General features: G+C 46.5%; 1 protein-coding gene across 1 annotated transcript; it reads right to left on the bottom strand.

The window, feature by feature from the left end:
* Positions 1-121: 121 nt before the first annotated feature.
* LOC125514657 (TORTIFOLIA1-like protein 3) lies at positions 122-4282 on the bottom strand. The gene is made up of 5 exons (XM_048679995.1): positions 3289-4282; positions 3062-3191; positions 2276-2817; positions 1114-1502; positions 122-616 (listed from the first exon to the last, which is right to left on the bottom strand). Exons 1-5 carry the CDS (start codon positions 4081-4083, stop codon positions 607-609), a joined length of 1866 nt encoding a protein of 621 aa, XP_048535952.1. The 5' UTR covers positions 4084-4282; the 3' UTR covers positions 122-606.
* Positions 4283-17717: the final 13435 nt, after the last annotated feature.

Raw genomic sequence — 17717 nt, 5'->3', positions numbered from 1 at the left:
AGAGGGTACACAGAGGCAGTGAAGCAGCATTGATAACAAGTAACACAACCAAAATCACTGGGCGCCTCAAAAACAAAAATCACTGGGCACACTGCCATCTCGTGAAGCTGCAAAACACACCTGAAACAACGGCGGATCGCCGCCAAGCCAAGCTGTTTTATTATCCAAACTATATACATCCATCATAAGTTCCTTACGGTGATACATCGCGACTGCATTCTTACACGAAATTAGCCATCTGAAGTAGTAGCAAGTCGTAGTCTGGAGTAGAAGGAAAAAAGACAAGGGCCGTCCTCATCTCATGCCCCAGCGCCTCAGACACGTTTTGGATAATAGAGGAGCCTCAGCCACTGTTTCTTCAACCCCAAGTGAGGGTGCAGCTAAAGAGGCTGAGTTCTACTTCAGACTTAATGCCCAACTCAGGGACTTTGGCATTGCATGAGGCGACTTGGATCTCCGTGATTCATGTACGCACATGCTCGGAGCTCCGACAGAGGAGAAAAACCCTCCGAAAGTCGCAGCACAAGATGGAAATTTTACCTGCCTCGATGCTTATATGCTCTAGCTCGAGTGGTTCGTACATCAAACGAAATGTCTTCATCTCACCTAACCAACCCTGAAATTATTAGGACAAATAGAGAAATTAGTTGTCAAGTAGTTGGGACACAGAGGAATAATGCTAGGCAAATATAGAGATTTATTAAGCATCGTTTGGTGGGAAATGATAAGGAAACCCCAGCAGTCTCGTAAAGGAAAGTTTCACCAGTATGCATTGCGCACATGTAATATAGAGATGGCGCCATAACTGGACTACCTGATAATCATTTCAATGTACTATATTATTTTTTATATATATAAAGGTACAGCTTTTACGTTGCTGCGTAATTGTCAGTTCGTAATTTGTCATATAAGGAAATCTCATTGTCCCAACCACCATTTCGATGTACTATATTATATGTAAGAGAGGAACAACTTTTACGCTGATGTGTAATTTTCAATACGTAATTTGTCATATAGGGAAATCTGATTGCCCCAACCACCATATCAGATCCCACTGACTAAATCGCAGAGAGGTAAGATTATCAGTCATGATTAGCACAAGAAAACAAATACCTTGACTTCTGTAGAGCCAAATCCTTCCTCCTGCCCTCTTGAGTAACCGCAGTTCTCCCAACAGAAGAAATATTCGGCTCAGCTAACGGGTTGGTGACAAATCCACCCTGAACTCCAAACTTCTGCCTTTCCCACTTGTAAGAAGCTCTGCTCCCTTCAGAGCTGTTTGGAACACTGGAGGCAGAAAACCTGGAAGAGTTTCTACCACCATCATGCCTTCTCCAGAATTTTGGGCTCAGAATGCAACAGGTGTTCACACGGGGCTCACTGCTTGACATCCTTTCAGAAGAAACGGCCAAGTCACGTGATATCTCATCCAATGCCATCTCTAGGCCATGGACCCTTGTCTCCAAAGAATTCATGCCATTCTCAGATTTCCCCATAAATTTCTGATAAATAAGATGAACAACAATGTCAGATAAGCTTCCAATACACATGTAAGATATCAGAAGCATGTCAGGTGAGTTACTGCTTATAAGGGCCCATGGCTACTAGTTACTAGGAGTATAAGGCTTGCAGACATCAAATGATTGATGACAGACTCAGGTAAAATCAGCAAAATACATAAATAAAATCGTACTTTTTGCAAGGTCAGATTCGAAATTATGATAATTGCAGATTAAGACATTGTCATATAGCATAAGCCATGTTCCTGTCCAGGTTCCCCTTATAGCATGAAATTGTCAATGTCACAATTTGACTAGTGTCACGTAGACATGAAAGATAGATGTACCCTCTTCGCACCACCGACACAAATATATCGATTGAATATCCGACTATGGCCACTGTAGGCATAACTTAGCTTGCCTGAAGTTCAGGACACTTGTAAAATAGCCAATGCAATGAGCATTTTTTACTTATTAATTTTGGCAGACAAGTTTCATGGCTACAAGACCTATAACCCTCGCAGGGAATGCCATATTGCCATGTGTAAAGTTGTGCAGCGTTTTCAAAGGGCCAAAAATCCTGACAAGCCACTCCCATTTTTTAATAGCAATTGTACATTCTTGCTAATAAATATGAGCTGAGCAAACCGTAAGAACATGCTAAACCTGCTTGAACAGCTAGCACTAGCTATTTTCTTGCCCTTAGCATGAAAGCTTATGGTCCTAATTGAATAGAACTGTAAAATATAATGTCCAACATAAAAAGGCAAAGTCACCTGGAGAAGGTCAAGTAAACCAGTCTGCTGTTTTTCAATCTGAAGCAGCTGCGACCTTATCTCTGATAAGCCCTCATCTTTGAGACCTGACTGAGACCTCTCTGAACCACCTTCAACCTCAGAAATCTCTTCCATGTTACCACCACATTCATACGGAACAACTCGCGAGCCAGCTTTCGCTCCAGCCAACTTGGTTGCCCTCTCTTCATTGCCCTGGAAAAGCGTCCTCCTTGTTTCCAGCCTAGATCTCAGATTGCCTCCTTTAAGAAGCTTCTCCTCCGTCACCTCTTTGATCGGGGTAGCATCAGGTGCAATTGCAGTGTCAACCTTGTAGTCGCAGTTCTTCGCTTGGCCTACCTTGCGGTTTGAAGGCGGTGACAGCCTCTTGTTTCTGATGGATGAGGGGCTGTGCTTTTTTGTTACACCGGGTGACACATCAGGAGGAGGCGACCTGCTCGTAGGTAATCTATTCTTCCTCGTCGCCGACTGAACGGAGTTTGAGCCTAAGGAAGCAGCTGGATATCTCCCATCACTTACACTCCCTGCTTGATCACAAGATGATTTGTGTCAAAAAAGAAAGAAACAGCAGAGCCCCAACAGTTCAGAGTTTTGTTGGGAAATCAAATAGTTAGTACAACATGATTTTCCTCTTCATAAAAAAATCCTCAATTATATGGCTCTTTTCTACTACTAGCAGTATAAACGATTACTTGAGCCAACCGTAAATTTATCAGATCTGCACAAGTAGCAACCAAAACTTGACATGTTCCACGTTAGGTGCATCACCTGCGAGAGAAGATCTTCGTTGTGAAAGTGACGCCGGCGCCGTACATGAGGATAATTCTTCCTCTTCGATGTCTGGTATCTCTTTCCACGCCTCGATCATCCTGCTCATCGAGTCCCGCACAATCTTGACCTACATTGACGAAAAGGCACCGAAAATCTAAGCATCGAACGACAGATCCAGAAAAAATATGTCACGCCACGCAGATCCAACCAAACCCAAGACCAACCTTGTCGAACCTCCTGGCCTCGAAATAGGCAAGGCAAGAGGATTTGTAGGTCATGAGAAGATCCTTGTATTCTAGGGCGAATGCGGCAAGCGCCTCGGCCGCGGCCTTCCTCGCCGCCCAGTCGTCGCTGGCGATTGCCTCGCGGAGGCACGGGATGGAGGCGGTCACTTCGGCGTCGCCGGCCACGGCCGCGGAGGCGCCGATGAGGGCGATGAGGGCGGGCTTGGCCTTGAAGGCATTGCTGCGGAGGAGCTTGAGGAGGCGGGGCTGGAGCTTGTGGAGGTAGGAGGCGAGGTCGGCGGTGAGGGGGGAGGCCTCGACGGCGGCGACGGTGGCGAGCGCGGCCGCGAGCTGCGCGCACTGGTCCTGCTCGTGGAGGAGCGCGTCCGCGAGGGGGCCGAGCGCGGCGGAGGCGGAGGCGGACGCGGCGGCCGCGGCGCGGGCGGCGTCGACGAGCGCGCCTCGCACGGACGAGTCCTGGTCGCGGACGCGGCGGAGCGCCGCGGCGAGGATGCGCGGGACCAGCGGCGCGACGGCCTCGCGCGGGTGGGACGCGGCGACGAGCGCGAGGAGGCGGAGCGAGTGGCGCCGGAGCGGGGTCTTGTCGGTGGGGCGCGCGTCGGAGACGGCGGAGACGAAGGCAGCGAGCTCGTCCGCGGCCAGGGCGCGCGCGACGGCGTCGAGCTCGGCCGCGGCCATGGCCTCGGTGTCGCGGTCCGAGAGCCGGAGGAGGCAGCGGTTGACGCGCTGCTTCAGCGGTTCGGGGGCGCCGCGCGGGCGCGCGGCGGTGCCCATGGCGCGGACACGAGCAGCAGCTGGCGCGGTGGAGCGGCTCGGCGAGGAGCCGGGAAGGGAGTGGCGCCGGGGTATATTAATGGCGCGTGCGGGACGGGGGTGGTTAGGGGGGGAAGGAGGAGGAGGCGGCGCCGAGGAGTGGCATGGAAGCCACTGAGGAGCGACGCCGAATAGGTGGCGGGCCGGTGGGGAGCTATACCGTGGTAGGGGTACAGAGAGGAAGGGGAGATCCGGGATGGCGCGATGTATTTATGCTTCTCTTTTGTTTTTTATCCCTTTTTCAACCCTTTTGTTTCCTGCTTTCTTCCCTTTGTATGCACCGAAGAGCAGCTTTGTCTGCCCATCAATCCTCGCCAGCATGGAGTAGTGATCTTTCTATATCATTAAGAGCATTTTACATAATTTGAGCCAACAGACTAACTCGTATAGTCACACGTAAACCAACCTGCGGTTAGATAATTAGGAAGACATCGGTATCCTCACCCCGGCAGGGTTCAAGTTCTAGACTTCCGTCAATCTCAAGATGATGTGATAGTCAGTCTCTCGAATGTGTTCATAGATGCAGGGTGTGCGGAGCGTCTACGTCTGTATTATTGTGTTTAAAAAAACTCATACTCACACGAGGGCCTCCAAGCCGACTAGGATTTTCTCGCCTCTCGTCGGTGTCGCCGCCGATCTAACCTCGTCTTCAGTGCTTTAGAGCCATGGACGCATGGTGGATTCCGGCCCTTGTCAGCGGGGACGCTTTTGCTTTGCTTTTAGGCGTTTTCAAAATTCACCACGGCCCCGTGAGGAGGGGGGATACGAGGTGCTCCCGCACCTTAGGTGATACGGGGATACAAGCTTCTATAAGCCGTTGGATCTAATATCCAAGGGCACCGAGGGAGTTTGAAACTGTTTTCATAAAAGCCCTCGACGATTCTGAGATTTACGCACAAGTACAACAAACAAAGATCAAACGGTCCAAAAGCTCGTATCACTATATCACCTAAGGTGCGGGAACACCTGGTATTTTCCCTTTGCCTAGGGTGTGTGTCCTCCTTAGGAAGATGAGGTGGCTCCTTCGAGATGGAATAAGGTTCTCTTTGGCATGTTTCCGATGCATCTCGTGGGATTCGGTTGGATTTTGTCTTTGATGGATTTTGTATAAATCTGATCTCTCGTTCGCCTGTGTACGTGTGTTTATAGGTTTTGATTACTTCCAATCAATGCTTCTCTACATCAGCGACAGTTGTTGTCCTGGTGCACTCGTCCTTTGGGACATTAGCATTAGCACTTGTCAATGGATATAGTTGTTGTCTTGACTGTCCACTACAATAAGGTTTGCCCAATTTTGATGAGGGAGGGGCGATGACGATGACACGTCTTCGGCTCGTTCATGCACTTGTAGTCATCGCTAGGTGATTTACGAATATGAATGTAATCTATTTTACATCTTATGTTCTTTGTACTGCATGATGTTTGATGTATACATTGGAAGTTTTTTCAGAAAAAAATAACTCATATAATAAGATGCACCTTAGACCAACTCAATAGGAAGAGTTAACATAAAGACATTGATGTTTGCTCTTTTTCTCCTATGGCATTACTCCTTTTTCAATATGATTTATTACTAAACAATGCCAAACATTGAAACCTGACACATCGGCTTAAACGAAAAGGAGTTAACATACATAAAGACATTGATGTTCGCTCTTTTTCTCCTATGGTATAAATCTTTTTTAATATGATTTGTTACTAAACAATGCCAAACATTGAAATCCAACACATCGGCTTAAAAAGAAAAGGAGTTAACATATATAAAGACATTGATGTTCACTCTTTTACTCCTATGGTGTAACTCTTTTTAACATGTTGTTACTAAATAATCCCAAACATCGAAACCCAACACATTAGCTTGAAAAAGAAAAGAAGCATCTACGCCATCTACATTGGATGTGTCTCGCTTACCGTCTCCACAACCTACCGCGAACATTATGACTATAGATCATAATAAATCAATCGAACAACACGTAACCTAACAAAGTGCACAAAACTCCAAGATAACGTCTCCGAGGAGGAGTCACAGCTCAGACGTGAGCGCTTCCAAGCCGACTAGAGTTTCCTTGCCTCCCGCCAGCAGCGCCATTGATCTACCTCGTCGTTTGTGGCCTTAGTGCCATAGAGGCGCGGTGGATCCTGGGCCTTTTCAGCGAGAGGGTTTTTTGCTTCATTTTTAGTTGTTTTCAGATTTTGTTTAGGGTTTTTGCCTTGCTCGGAAAGGCGAGAAGGTGAAGGCTCCCTGAAGATGGAATAAGTTCTCTCTACCTAGACCGTTTAAATGTGCGTCCAATGTCGTCGAAGGGCGTGTGAAGGTGTGTTTTCGTGGATCTCACGTGATTCGGTTAGTGTTTGTCTTTGATGGATTTGCTTGGATCCAGTCTTCATTCATTTGTGTGTTGTGTGTTTATATGTTTGATCCTTTCGATCTACGCTTCTCTACATCAGTGACAGGTGTTTTCTGGTGCACTGGCCTTTTGAGGCCTTAGGACGATGATTTCCCGAATCTCTACTACAACAAGGTTGACCCAGTTTTGATGAGGGCGAGGCGATGGCGGCGTGCTTTCAACTCGCTCGTGTTCTTGTAGTCGTCGCTAGGTGGTCTAAGGACATGGATGTAGGTTTTCTTACTTCTAATGGTCTTTGTACCGCCATGATGTTTCAAAAAGAGAACTCATATAGTAAGATCCACCTTAGACCAACTCTAAAGAGTTAACATATGTAAAGACATTGATATTCACTCTTTTCTCCTTTGGTATAAGTCTTTTTAATTATGTTTTCTTACTACACAATGCCAAACATTGAAACCCAACACATCGACTTAAAAAGAAATTTAGTTAACATATATAAAGACATTGATGTTCGCTCTTTTTCTCCTATGGTATAACTCTTCTTTAATATGATTTCTTACTATACAATGCCAAACATTGAAACCAAACACATCAACTTAAAAAGAAAAGAAGCATTGACGCCATCTACATTGGATCTGTCTCACCCATCGTCTCCACAACCTACCCCAAACACCATGATAGTGAACCATAAATACATATGTCAAACTACATGTGACCTAACAAAGTGCAAAAAACGCCAAGACAATGTCTTCAAGTAGGAGTCACTGCTCAAATGCAATCATCGTCGAGTCCAACCAAAAGGCTGAACATGGGGCTATCACCCCAAGCACCCAACACCTTAAACAAGGAAACATTGTGTGAACGTCGATGTTTCCTATTGTAGCGAGAAGGCGCTAATGTCGACACCCACCCTCTCTACGAGCCTGCTCAAATAGAGTAACTTCTAGAAGGCTCTCGAAGCTGAAATGCCCCAACCCTGCCACCGAGTTCGAGAAATTGGAAGTTCAAAACCACGTGGTTGTATGACCCCAACACTTAGATCCATGAAGCCTCGTCGAACCCATGTGAGCTCCACTTGGCAAATCAACACAAGATCTTTGTGTTGGGGAACGTTGCAGAAAACAAAGATTTTCCTACGGTTTCACCAAGATCCATCTATGAGTTCATCTAGCAACGAGTGATCGGATTGCATCTACATACCTTTGTAGATCACGCGTGGAAGCGTTCAAAGAACGGGGATGAGGAAGTCGTACTCGACGTGATCCAAATCACCGGAGATCCTAGCGCCGAACGGACGGCACCTCCGTGTTCAACGCACATACGGTCAGCGTGACGTCTCCTCCTTTTTGATCCAGCAAGGGGGAGGAGAGGTTGATGAAGATCCAGCAGCACGACGGCGTGGTGGTGGATGCAGCAGTCACCGCAGCAGGGCTTCGCCGTTCTTCTTCGAGAGGGAGAGGTGTAGCAGGGGAGAGGGAGGCGCCAAGAGTCAAGGTGCGGCTGCCCCTCCCCCCCCTTTATATAGGCTCCCCAAGGGGGGTGCCGGCCCTAGGAGATGGGATCTCCTAGGGGGGGCGGCGGCCAAGGGTGGAGTGGTCCCCAAGGCAAGTGGGGCGCCCCCTCCACCCTAGGGTTTCCAACCCTAGGCACAGGGGGTGGGCCAAGGGGGGCGCACCAGCCCACTATGGGCTGGTTCCCCTCCCCACTTCAGCCCATGGGGCCCTCCGGGATGGGTGGTCCCACCCGGTGGACCCCCGGGACCCATCCGGTGGTTCCGGTACAATACCGGTGACCCCCGAAACTCTCCCGATGGCCGAAACTGTACTTCCTATATATAATTCTTCATCTCCGGACCATTCCGGAACTCCTCGTGACGTCCGAGATCTCATCCGAGACTCCGAACAACTTTTGGGTTACTGCATATTCATATCTCTACAACCCTAGCGTCACCGAACCTTAAGTGTGTAGACCCTACGGGTTCGGGAGACATGTAGACATGACCGAGATGGCTCTCCGGTCAATAACCAATAGCGGGATCTGGATACCCATGTTGGCTCCCACATGCTCCTCGATGATCTCATCGGATGAACCACGATGTCGAGGATTCAAGCAACCCCGTATACAATTCCCTTTATCAATCGGTACGTTACTTGCCCGAGATTCGATCGTCGATATCCCAATACCTCGTTCAATCTCGTTACCGGCAAGTCACTTTACTCGTACCGTAATGCATGATCCCATGACCAGACACTTGGTCACTTTGAGATCATTATGATGATGCATTACCGAGTGGGCCCAGAGATACCTCTCCGTCATACGGAGTGACAAATCCCAGTCTTGATCCGTGTCAACCCAACAGACACTTTTGGAGATACCCGTAGTATACCTTTATAGTCACCCAGTTACGTTGTGACGTTTGGTACACCCAAAGCACTCATACGGTATCCGAGAGTTACACGATCTCATGGTCTAAGGAAAAGATACTTGACATTGGAAAAACTCTAGCAAACGAACTATACGATCTTGTGCTATGTTTAGGATTGGGTCTTGTCCATCACATCATTCTCCTAATGATGTGATCTCGTTATCAATGACATCCAATGTCCATAGTCAGGAAACCATGACTATCTATTGATCAACGAGCTAGTCAACTAGAGGCTTACTAGGGACATGTTGGTGTCTATGTATTCACACATGTATTACGATTTTCGGATAACACAATTATAGCATGAATAAAAGACAATTATCATGAACAAGGAAATATAATAATAATCCTTTTATTATTGCCTCTAGGGCATATTTCCAACACTCTCCCACTTGCACTAGAGTCAATAATCTAGTTACATTGTGATGAATCAAACACCCATGGAATTCTGGTGTTGATCATGTTTTGCTCTAGGGAGAGGTTTAGTCAACGGATCTGCTACATTCAGGTCCGTATGTACTTTACAAATATCTATGTCTCCATCTTGAACATTTTCACGAATGGAGTTGAAGCGACGCTTGATGTGCCTGGTCTTCTTGTGAAACCTGGGCTCCTTGGCAAGTGCAATAGCTCCAGTGCTGTCACAAAAGAGTTTGATCGGCCCCGACGCATTGGGTATGACTCCTAGGTCGGTGATGAACTCCTTCACCCAGATTGCTTCATGTGCTGCCTTCGAGGCAGCCATGTACTCTGCTTCACATGTAGATCCCGCCACGACGCTCTGCTTGTAGCTGCACCAGCTTACTGCTCCACCATTCAACATATACACGTATCCGGTTTGTGACTTAGAGTCATCCAGATATGTGTCAAAGCTAGCATCGACGTAACCCTTTACGACGAGCTCTTCGTCACCTCCATAAATGAGAAACATGTCCTTAGTCCTTTTCAGGTACTTCAGGATATTCTTGACCGCTGTCCAGTGTTCCTTGCCGGGATTACTTTGGTACCTACCTACCAAACTTACGGCAAGGTTTACATCAGGTCTGGTACACAGCATGGCATACATAATAGACCCTATGGCTGAGGCATAGGGGATGACACTCATCTCTTCTATATTTTCTGCCATGGTCGGACATTGAGCTGAGCTCAATTTCACACCTTGCAACACGGGCAAGAACCCCTTCTTAGACTGATCCATATTGAACTTCTTCAATATCTTATCAAGGTATGTGTGCTTTGTGAAAGACCTATGAGGCGTCTTGATCTATCTCTATAGATCTTGATGCCTAATATATAAGCAGCTTCTCCAAGGTCCTTCATTGAAAAACTCTTATTCAAGTAGGCCTTAATGCTGTCCAAAAGTTCTATATTATTTCCCATCAAAAGTATGCCATCTACATATAATATGAGAAATGCTACAGAGCTCCCACTCACTTTATTGTAAACGCAGGCTTCTCCATAAGTCTGCATAAACCCAAACGCTTTGATCATTTCATCAAAGCGAATATTCCAACTCCGAGATGCTTGCACCAGCCCATAAATGGATCGCTGGAGCTTGCATACCTTGTTAGCATTCTTAGGGTCGACAAAACCTTCCGACTGCATCATATACAATTCTTCCTTAAAGAAACCATTAAGGAATGCCGTTTTGACGTCCATTTTCCATATCTCATAATCATATTATGCGGCAATTGCTAACATAATTCGGACGGATTTCAGCTTCGCTACGGGAGAGAAAGTCTCATCGTAGTCAACCCCTTGAACTTGCCGATAACCCTTAGCGACAAGTCGAGCTTTATAGATGGTAACATTACCATCCGCGTCCGTCTTCTTCTTAAAGATCCATTTGTTTTCTATCGCTCGCCGATCGTCGGGCAAGTCTGTCAAAGTCCATACTTTGTTTTCATATATGGATCCTATCTCGGATTGCATGGCTTCAAGCCATTTGTTGGAATCTGGGCCCGCCATTGCTTCTTCATAGTTCGAAGGTTCACCGTTGTCTAACAACATGATTTCCAAGACAGGGTTGCCGTACCACTCTGGTGCGGAACGTGTCCTTGTGGACCTACGAAGTTCAGTAGCAACTTGATCTGAAGTTTCATGATCATCATCATTAACTTCCTCTCTAGTCGGTGCAGGCACCTCAGGAACATTTTCTTGAGTTGCATCACTTTTTGGTTCAAGAGGTAATACTTCATCAAGTTCTACTTTCCCCCCACTTACTTCTTTCGAGAGAAACTCTTTCTCTAGAAAGGATCCATTCTTGGCAACAAAGATCTTGCCTTCGAATCTGAGGTAGAAGGTATACCCAATAGTTTCTTTAGGGTATCCTATGAAGACGCATTTTTCCGACTTGGGTTCGAGCTTTTCAGGTTGAAGTTTCTTGACATAAGCATCGCATCCCTAAACTTTTAGAAACGACAGCTTAGGTTTCTTCCCAAACCATAATTCATACGGTGTCGTCTCAACGGATTTCGACGGAGCCCTATTTAAAGTGAATGCGGCAGTCTCTAAAGCATAGCCCCAAAATGATAGTGGTAAATAGGTAAGAGACATCATAGATCGCACCATATCTAATAGAGTGCGATTACGACGTTCGGACACACCATTACGCTGAGGTGTTCCAGGCGGCGTGAGTTGTGAAACTATTCCACTTTTTCTTAAGTGTGTGCCAAATTCGTGACTCAAGTATTCTCCTCCACGATCTGATCGCAAGAACTTGATTTTCCTGTCACGTTGATTCTCAACCTCACTCTGAAATTCCTTGAACCTTTCAAAGGTCTCAGACTTGTGTTTCATCAAGTAGACATACCCATATCTACTCAAGTCATCAGTGAGGGTGAGAACATAACGATAACCACCGCGAGCCTCAACACTCATTGGACTGCACACATCAGTATGTATGATTTCCAAAAAGTTGGCTGCTCGCTCCATTGTTCCTGAGAACGGAGTCTTGGTCATTTTACCCATGAGGCATGGTTCGCACGTGTCAAATGATTCGTAATCAAGAGACTCTAAAAGTCCATCTGCATGGAGCTTCTTCATGCGTTTGACACCTATGTGACCAAGGAGGCAGTGCCACAAGTATGTGGGACTATCATTATCAATCTTACATCTTTTGGTACTCATACTATGAATATGTGTAGCATTACGCTCGAGATTCATTAAGAATAAACCATTCACCATCGGAGCATGACCATAAAACATATCTCTCATATAAATAGAACAACCATTATTCTCGGATTTAAATGAGTAGCCATCTCGTATTAAACGAGATCCTGATACAATGTTCATGCTCAAACTTGGCACTAAATAACAATTATTGAGGTTCAAAACTAATCCCGTAGGTAAATGTAGAGGTAGCGTGCCGACGGCGATCACATCGACCTTGGAACCATTCCCGACGCGCATCGTCACCTCGTCCTTCGCCAGTCTCCGCTTATTCCGCAGCTCCTGCTTTGAGTTACAAATGTGAGAAACTGCACCGGTATCAAATACCCAGGAGCTACTACAAGTACTGGTAAGGTACACATCAATTACATGTATATCACATATACCTTTCGTTTTGCCGGCCTTCTTGTCCGCTAAGTATTTGGGGCAGTTCCGCTTCCAGTGACCACTTTCCTTGCAATAAAAGCACTCAGTCTCGGGCTTGGGTCCATTCTATGGCTTCTTCCGGCAGCTTGCTTACCGGGCGCGGCAACTCCCTTGCCGTCCTTCTTGAAGTTCTTCTTACCCTTGCTCTTTTTGAACTTAGTGGTTTTATTCACCATCAAGAAGTTCTTCTTACCCTTGCTCTTTTTGAACTTAGTGGTTTTATTCACCATCAACACTTGATGTTCCTTTTTGACGTCTACCTCTGCTGATTTCAGCATTGCAAATACTTCAGGAATGGTCTTTTCCATCCCCTGCATATTGAAGTTCATCACAAAGCTCTTGTAGCTCGGTGGAAGCGACTGAAGGATTCTGTCAATGACCGCGTCATCCGGGAGATTAACTCCCAGCTGAGTCAAGCGGTTATGTAACCCTGACATAGTGAGTATGTGCTCACTGACAGAACTATTTTCCTCCATCTTACAGCTGAAGAACTTGTCGGAGACTTCATATCTCTCGACCCGGGCATGAGCTTGAAAAACCATTTTAAGCTCTTCAAACATCTCATATGCTCCGTGTCTCTCAAAACGCTTTTGGAGCCCCGGTTCTAAGCTGTAAAGCATGCCGCACTGAACGAGGGAGTAATCATCAGCACGTGTCTGCCAAGCGTTCATAACGTCTTGTTCCGCAGGGAGAACAGGTGCGTCACCTAGCGGTGCTTCTAGGACATAATCTTTCTTTGCAGCTATGAGGATGATCCTCAGGTTCCGGACCCAGTCCGTATAATTGCTTCCATTGTCTTTCATCTTGGTTTTCTCTAGGAACGCGTTGAAGTTGAGGACAACGTTGGCCATTTGATCTACAAGACATATTGTAAATATTTTAGACTAAGTTCATAATAATTAAGTTCATCTATTTAATGAACTCCCACTCAAATAGACATCCCTCCAGTCATCTAAGTATAACATGATCTAAGTTAACTAGGCTGTGTCCGATCATCACGTGAGACGGACTAGTCAACATCGGTGAACATCTTCATGTTGATTGTATCTTCTATACGACTCATGCTCGACCTTTCGGTCTTCTGTGTTCCGAGGCCATGTCTGTACATGCTAGGCTCGTCAAGTCAACCTAAGTGTTTGCATGTGTAAATCTGTCTTACACCCGTTGTATGTGAACGTTGGAATCTATCACACCCGATCATCACGTGGTGCTTCGAAACAACGAACTGTCGCAACGGCGCACAGTTAGGGGGAATACTTTCTTGAAATTATTATGAGGGATCATCTTATTTACTACCGTCGTTCTAAGTAAACAAGATGCAAAAACATGATAAACATCACATGCAATCAAATAATAATAGTGACATGATATGGCCAATATCACATAGCTCCTTTTGATCTCCATCTTGGGGCTCCATGATCATCTTGTCACCGGCATGATACCATGATCTCCATCATCATGATCTCCATCATCGTGTCTCCATGAAGTTGCTCGCCAACTATTACTTCTACTACTATGGCTAACACGTTTAGCAATAAAGTAAAGTAATTTACATGGCGTTTCTCAATGACACGCAGGTCATACAAAAAATAAAGACAACTCCTATGGCTCCTGCTGGTTGTCATACTCATCGACATGCAAGTCGTGATTCCTATTACAATAGTACGAACATATCATACATCACACATATATCATTCATCATTCATCACAACTTTGGCCATATCACATAACAAAACACTTGCTGCAAAAACAAGTTAGACGTCCTCTAATTGTTGTTGCAAGTTTTACGTGGCTGCAATAGGGTTCTAGCAAGAACGTTTTCTTACCTACGTGAAAGCCACAACATGATTTGTCAACTTCTATTTACCCTTCATAAGGACCCTTTTCATCGAATCCGCTCCAACTAAAGTGGGAGAGACAAACACCCGCCAGCCACCTTATGCAACTGGTGCATGTTAGTCGGTGGAACCGGTCTCACGTAAGCGTACGTGTAAGGTTGGTCCGGGCCGCTTCATCCCACAATACTGCTGAAGCAAAATAAGACTAGTAGCGGCAAGAAAGTTGACAACATCTACGCCCACAACAAATTGTGTTCTACTCGTGCAAAGAGAACTACGCATAGACCTAGCTCATGATGCCACTGTTGGGGAACGTTGCAGAAAACAAAGATTTTCCTACGGTTTCACCAAGATCCATCTATGAGTTCCTCTAGCAACGAGTGATCGGATTGCATCTACATACCTTTGTAGATCACGCGCAGAAGCGTTCAAAGAACGAGGATGAGGAAGTCGTACTCGACGTGATCCAAATCACGGGAGATCCTAGCGCCGAACGGACGGCACCTTCGTGTTCAACACACGTACAGTCAGCGTGACGTCTCCTCCTTCTTGATCCAGCAAGGGGGAGGAGAGGTTGATGAAGATCCAGCAGCACGACGGCGTGGTGGTGGATGCAACAGTCACCGCAGCAGGGCTTCGCCGTTCTTCTGCGAGAGGGAGAGGTGTAGCAGGGGAGAGGAAGGCGCCAAGAGTCAAGGTGCGGCTGCCCCTCCCTCCCCCCCCTTTATATAGGCTCCCCAAGGGGGGGCGCCGGCCCTAGGAGATGGGATCTCCTAGGGGGGGCGGCGGCCAAGGGTGGAGTGGCCCCCAAGGCAAGTGGGGCGCCCCCCACCCTAGGGTTTCCAACCCTAGGCGCAGGGGGTGGGCCAAGGGGGGCGCACCAGCCCACTATGGGCTGGTTCCCCTCCCCACTTCAGCCCATGGGGCCCTCCGGGATGGGTGGTCCCACCCGGTGGACCCCCGGGACCCATCCGGTGGTTCTGGTACAATACCGGTGACCCCCGAAACTCTTCCAATGGCCGAAACTGTACTTCCTATATATAATTCTTCACCTTCGGACCATTCTGGAACTCCTCGTGACGTCCGGGATCTCATCCGGGACTCCGAACAACTTTCGGGTTACTGCATATTCATATCTCTACATCCCTAGCGTCACCGAACCTTAAGTGTGTAGACCCTACGGGTTCGGGAGACATGTAGACATGACCGAGATGGCTCTCCGGTCAATAACCAACAGCGGGATCTGGATACCCATGTTGGCTCCCACATGCTCCTCGATGATCTCATCGGATGAACCACGACATCGAGGATTCAAGCAACCCCGTATACAATTCCCTTTGTCAATCGGTACGTTACTTGCCCGAGATTCGATCGTCGGTATCCCAATACCTCGTTCAATCTCGTTACCGGCAAGTCACTTTACTCGTACTGTAATGCATGATCCCGTGACCAGACACTTGGTCACTTTGAGCTCATTATGATGATGCATTACCGAGTGGGCCCAGAGATACCTCTCCGTCATACGGAGTGACAAATCCCAGTCTTGATCCGTGTCAACCCAACAGACACTTTCGGAGATACCCGTAGTATACCTTTATAGTCACCCAGTAACATTGTGACGTTTGGTACACCCAAAGCACTCCTACGGTATCCGAGAGTTACACGATCTCATGGTCTAAGGAAAAGATACTTGACATTGGAAAAACTCTAGCAAACGAACTATACGATCTTGTGCTATGTTTAGGATTGGGTCTTGTCCATCACATCATTCTCCTAATAATGTGATCTCATTATCAATGACATCCAATGTCCATAGTCAGGAAACCATGACTATCTGTTGATCAACGAGCTAGTCAACTAGAAGCTTACTAGGGACATGTTGGTGTCTATGTATTCACACATGTATTACGATTTCCGGATAACACAATTATAGCATGAATAAAAGACAATTATCATGAACAAGGAAATATAATAATAATCCTTTTATTATTGCCTCTAGGGCATATTTCCAACACTTTGGCCTGCACATCTCCACCGAAGAGCACCACAAAAGCTATGTCGATGGTCACCCAAGATGCGCCAGATGTCGATCATAAAAGTTGGGTTCACGTTGCCATGAATTTCTTGCATCGTCACTAGAAATGATAGTGGAAGGAGCCCACCACCATTGCAAATCATTGGTGGATACTACAAAAAACGAAGGTGGTGGAGGAGGAGGAGGGGCCACCGTTGGTCATCATCGAGCCCCCATCGAAAACCCCACTAAGGGCGACTGCTCGCTTCACCTCCACACCCCGCCGAAAACACATGCCAATGCCACTAGCTCACCAAGGTCTTCTGCGCCACCACGTTCCCGCCTCATTGGAGGCAAGCCTTTGTGGCAGCAAGCGGAGGAGACACGGAAGATGGAGCTCTAGCATCGGTGGCTTGGAGGCGCCACCCGAGTCGCCCTCGAGTAACACAGATCAATCCCTTTTCTCCATGATTCTCGTTCGCCCGACATTAAAGCGTATGATTATTTTTAACCAGTTTGTTTTATTTATCTTTCATCCTCTTCTCTCATCTATGCCAACAATTTTTTTTGCATAGTAGAAGATGCCATACCACTTACTCCGCACCGCCGGCCACTACATGCAAATGAACAATGCACACATTCCGAACATAACATGGTACCTTCAAACGTGTAGGAAGCTAATACTTTTCCGCGCAAACATGTTGTCTATAAAATAACTACTTGCTCTAAAGGAATATCATGTGGGGAAAATAGTAATGTCGACACGATGTTTTCGGGAGTGCTTATTTCTTTATTTGTAGTAAAACTTAAAAATGTTTTGTTGACTAAAATGGTCAAAGAACTAAAAATAACATTTGACGCCAGAAGTTCATCTTATTTGTGACACGCCATGCTATTTTATTCACTGCAGATCAAAGTCTGTAGACAGAAAGAAATGCTCCCTCCGTCTTAAAATTCTTGTCTTAAATTTATCTGGATACGAATGTATGATTCTTGTCTTAGATTTGTCTAGATACGGATGTACGTATCTAGACAAATTTAAGACAAGAATTTTGAAACAGAGGGAGCATGCGATTGCCCAAGATTTGCTAACTCACGCTGCATTCGAATTTATTGGCAGTGAGCAGAGCACCAATTCCTGAAGCCTGCTTAATTTAGCACGCACCCACAGTGAAAACAGGAGCAGCTCTACTTGTGGCACAAGCAACTCTCGGAGAACTCATCGGACAAGCATGTGAAAAACAAGAAACACTGACATCTGTATTTGACTAATCTGCAGTTGCAAGTCACGTGAAACAGTGAAAGAGCCGCGGCTTTTGGTGCTCGCCACCTGTCACAGTCAAACATGCTACACCAACCTAGTACCCTCC

The sequence above is a fragment of the Triticum urartu genome, chromosome 6, assembly GCF_003073215.2.
Source record: "Triticum urartu cultivar G1812 chromosome 6, Tu2.1, whole genome shotgun sequence".
NCBI lineage: Eukaryota > Viridiplantae > Streptophyta > Magnoliopsida > Poales > Poaceae > Triticum > Triticum urartu.
The sequence above is the reverse complement of the archived record's forward strand: the minus strand, read 5'-3'. Positions and strand labels throughout refer to the sequence as shown.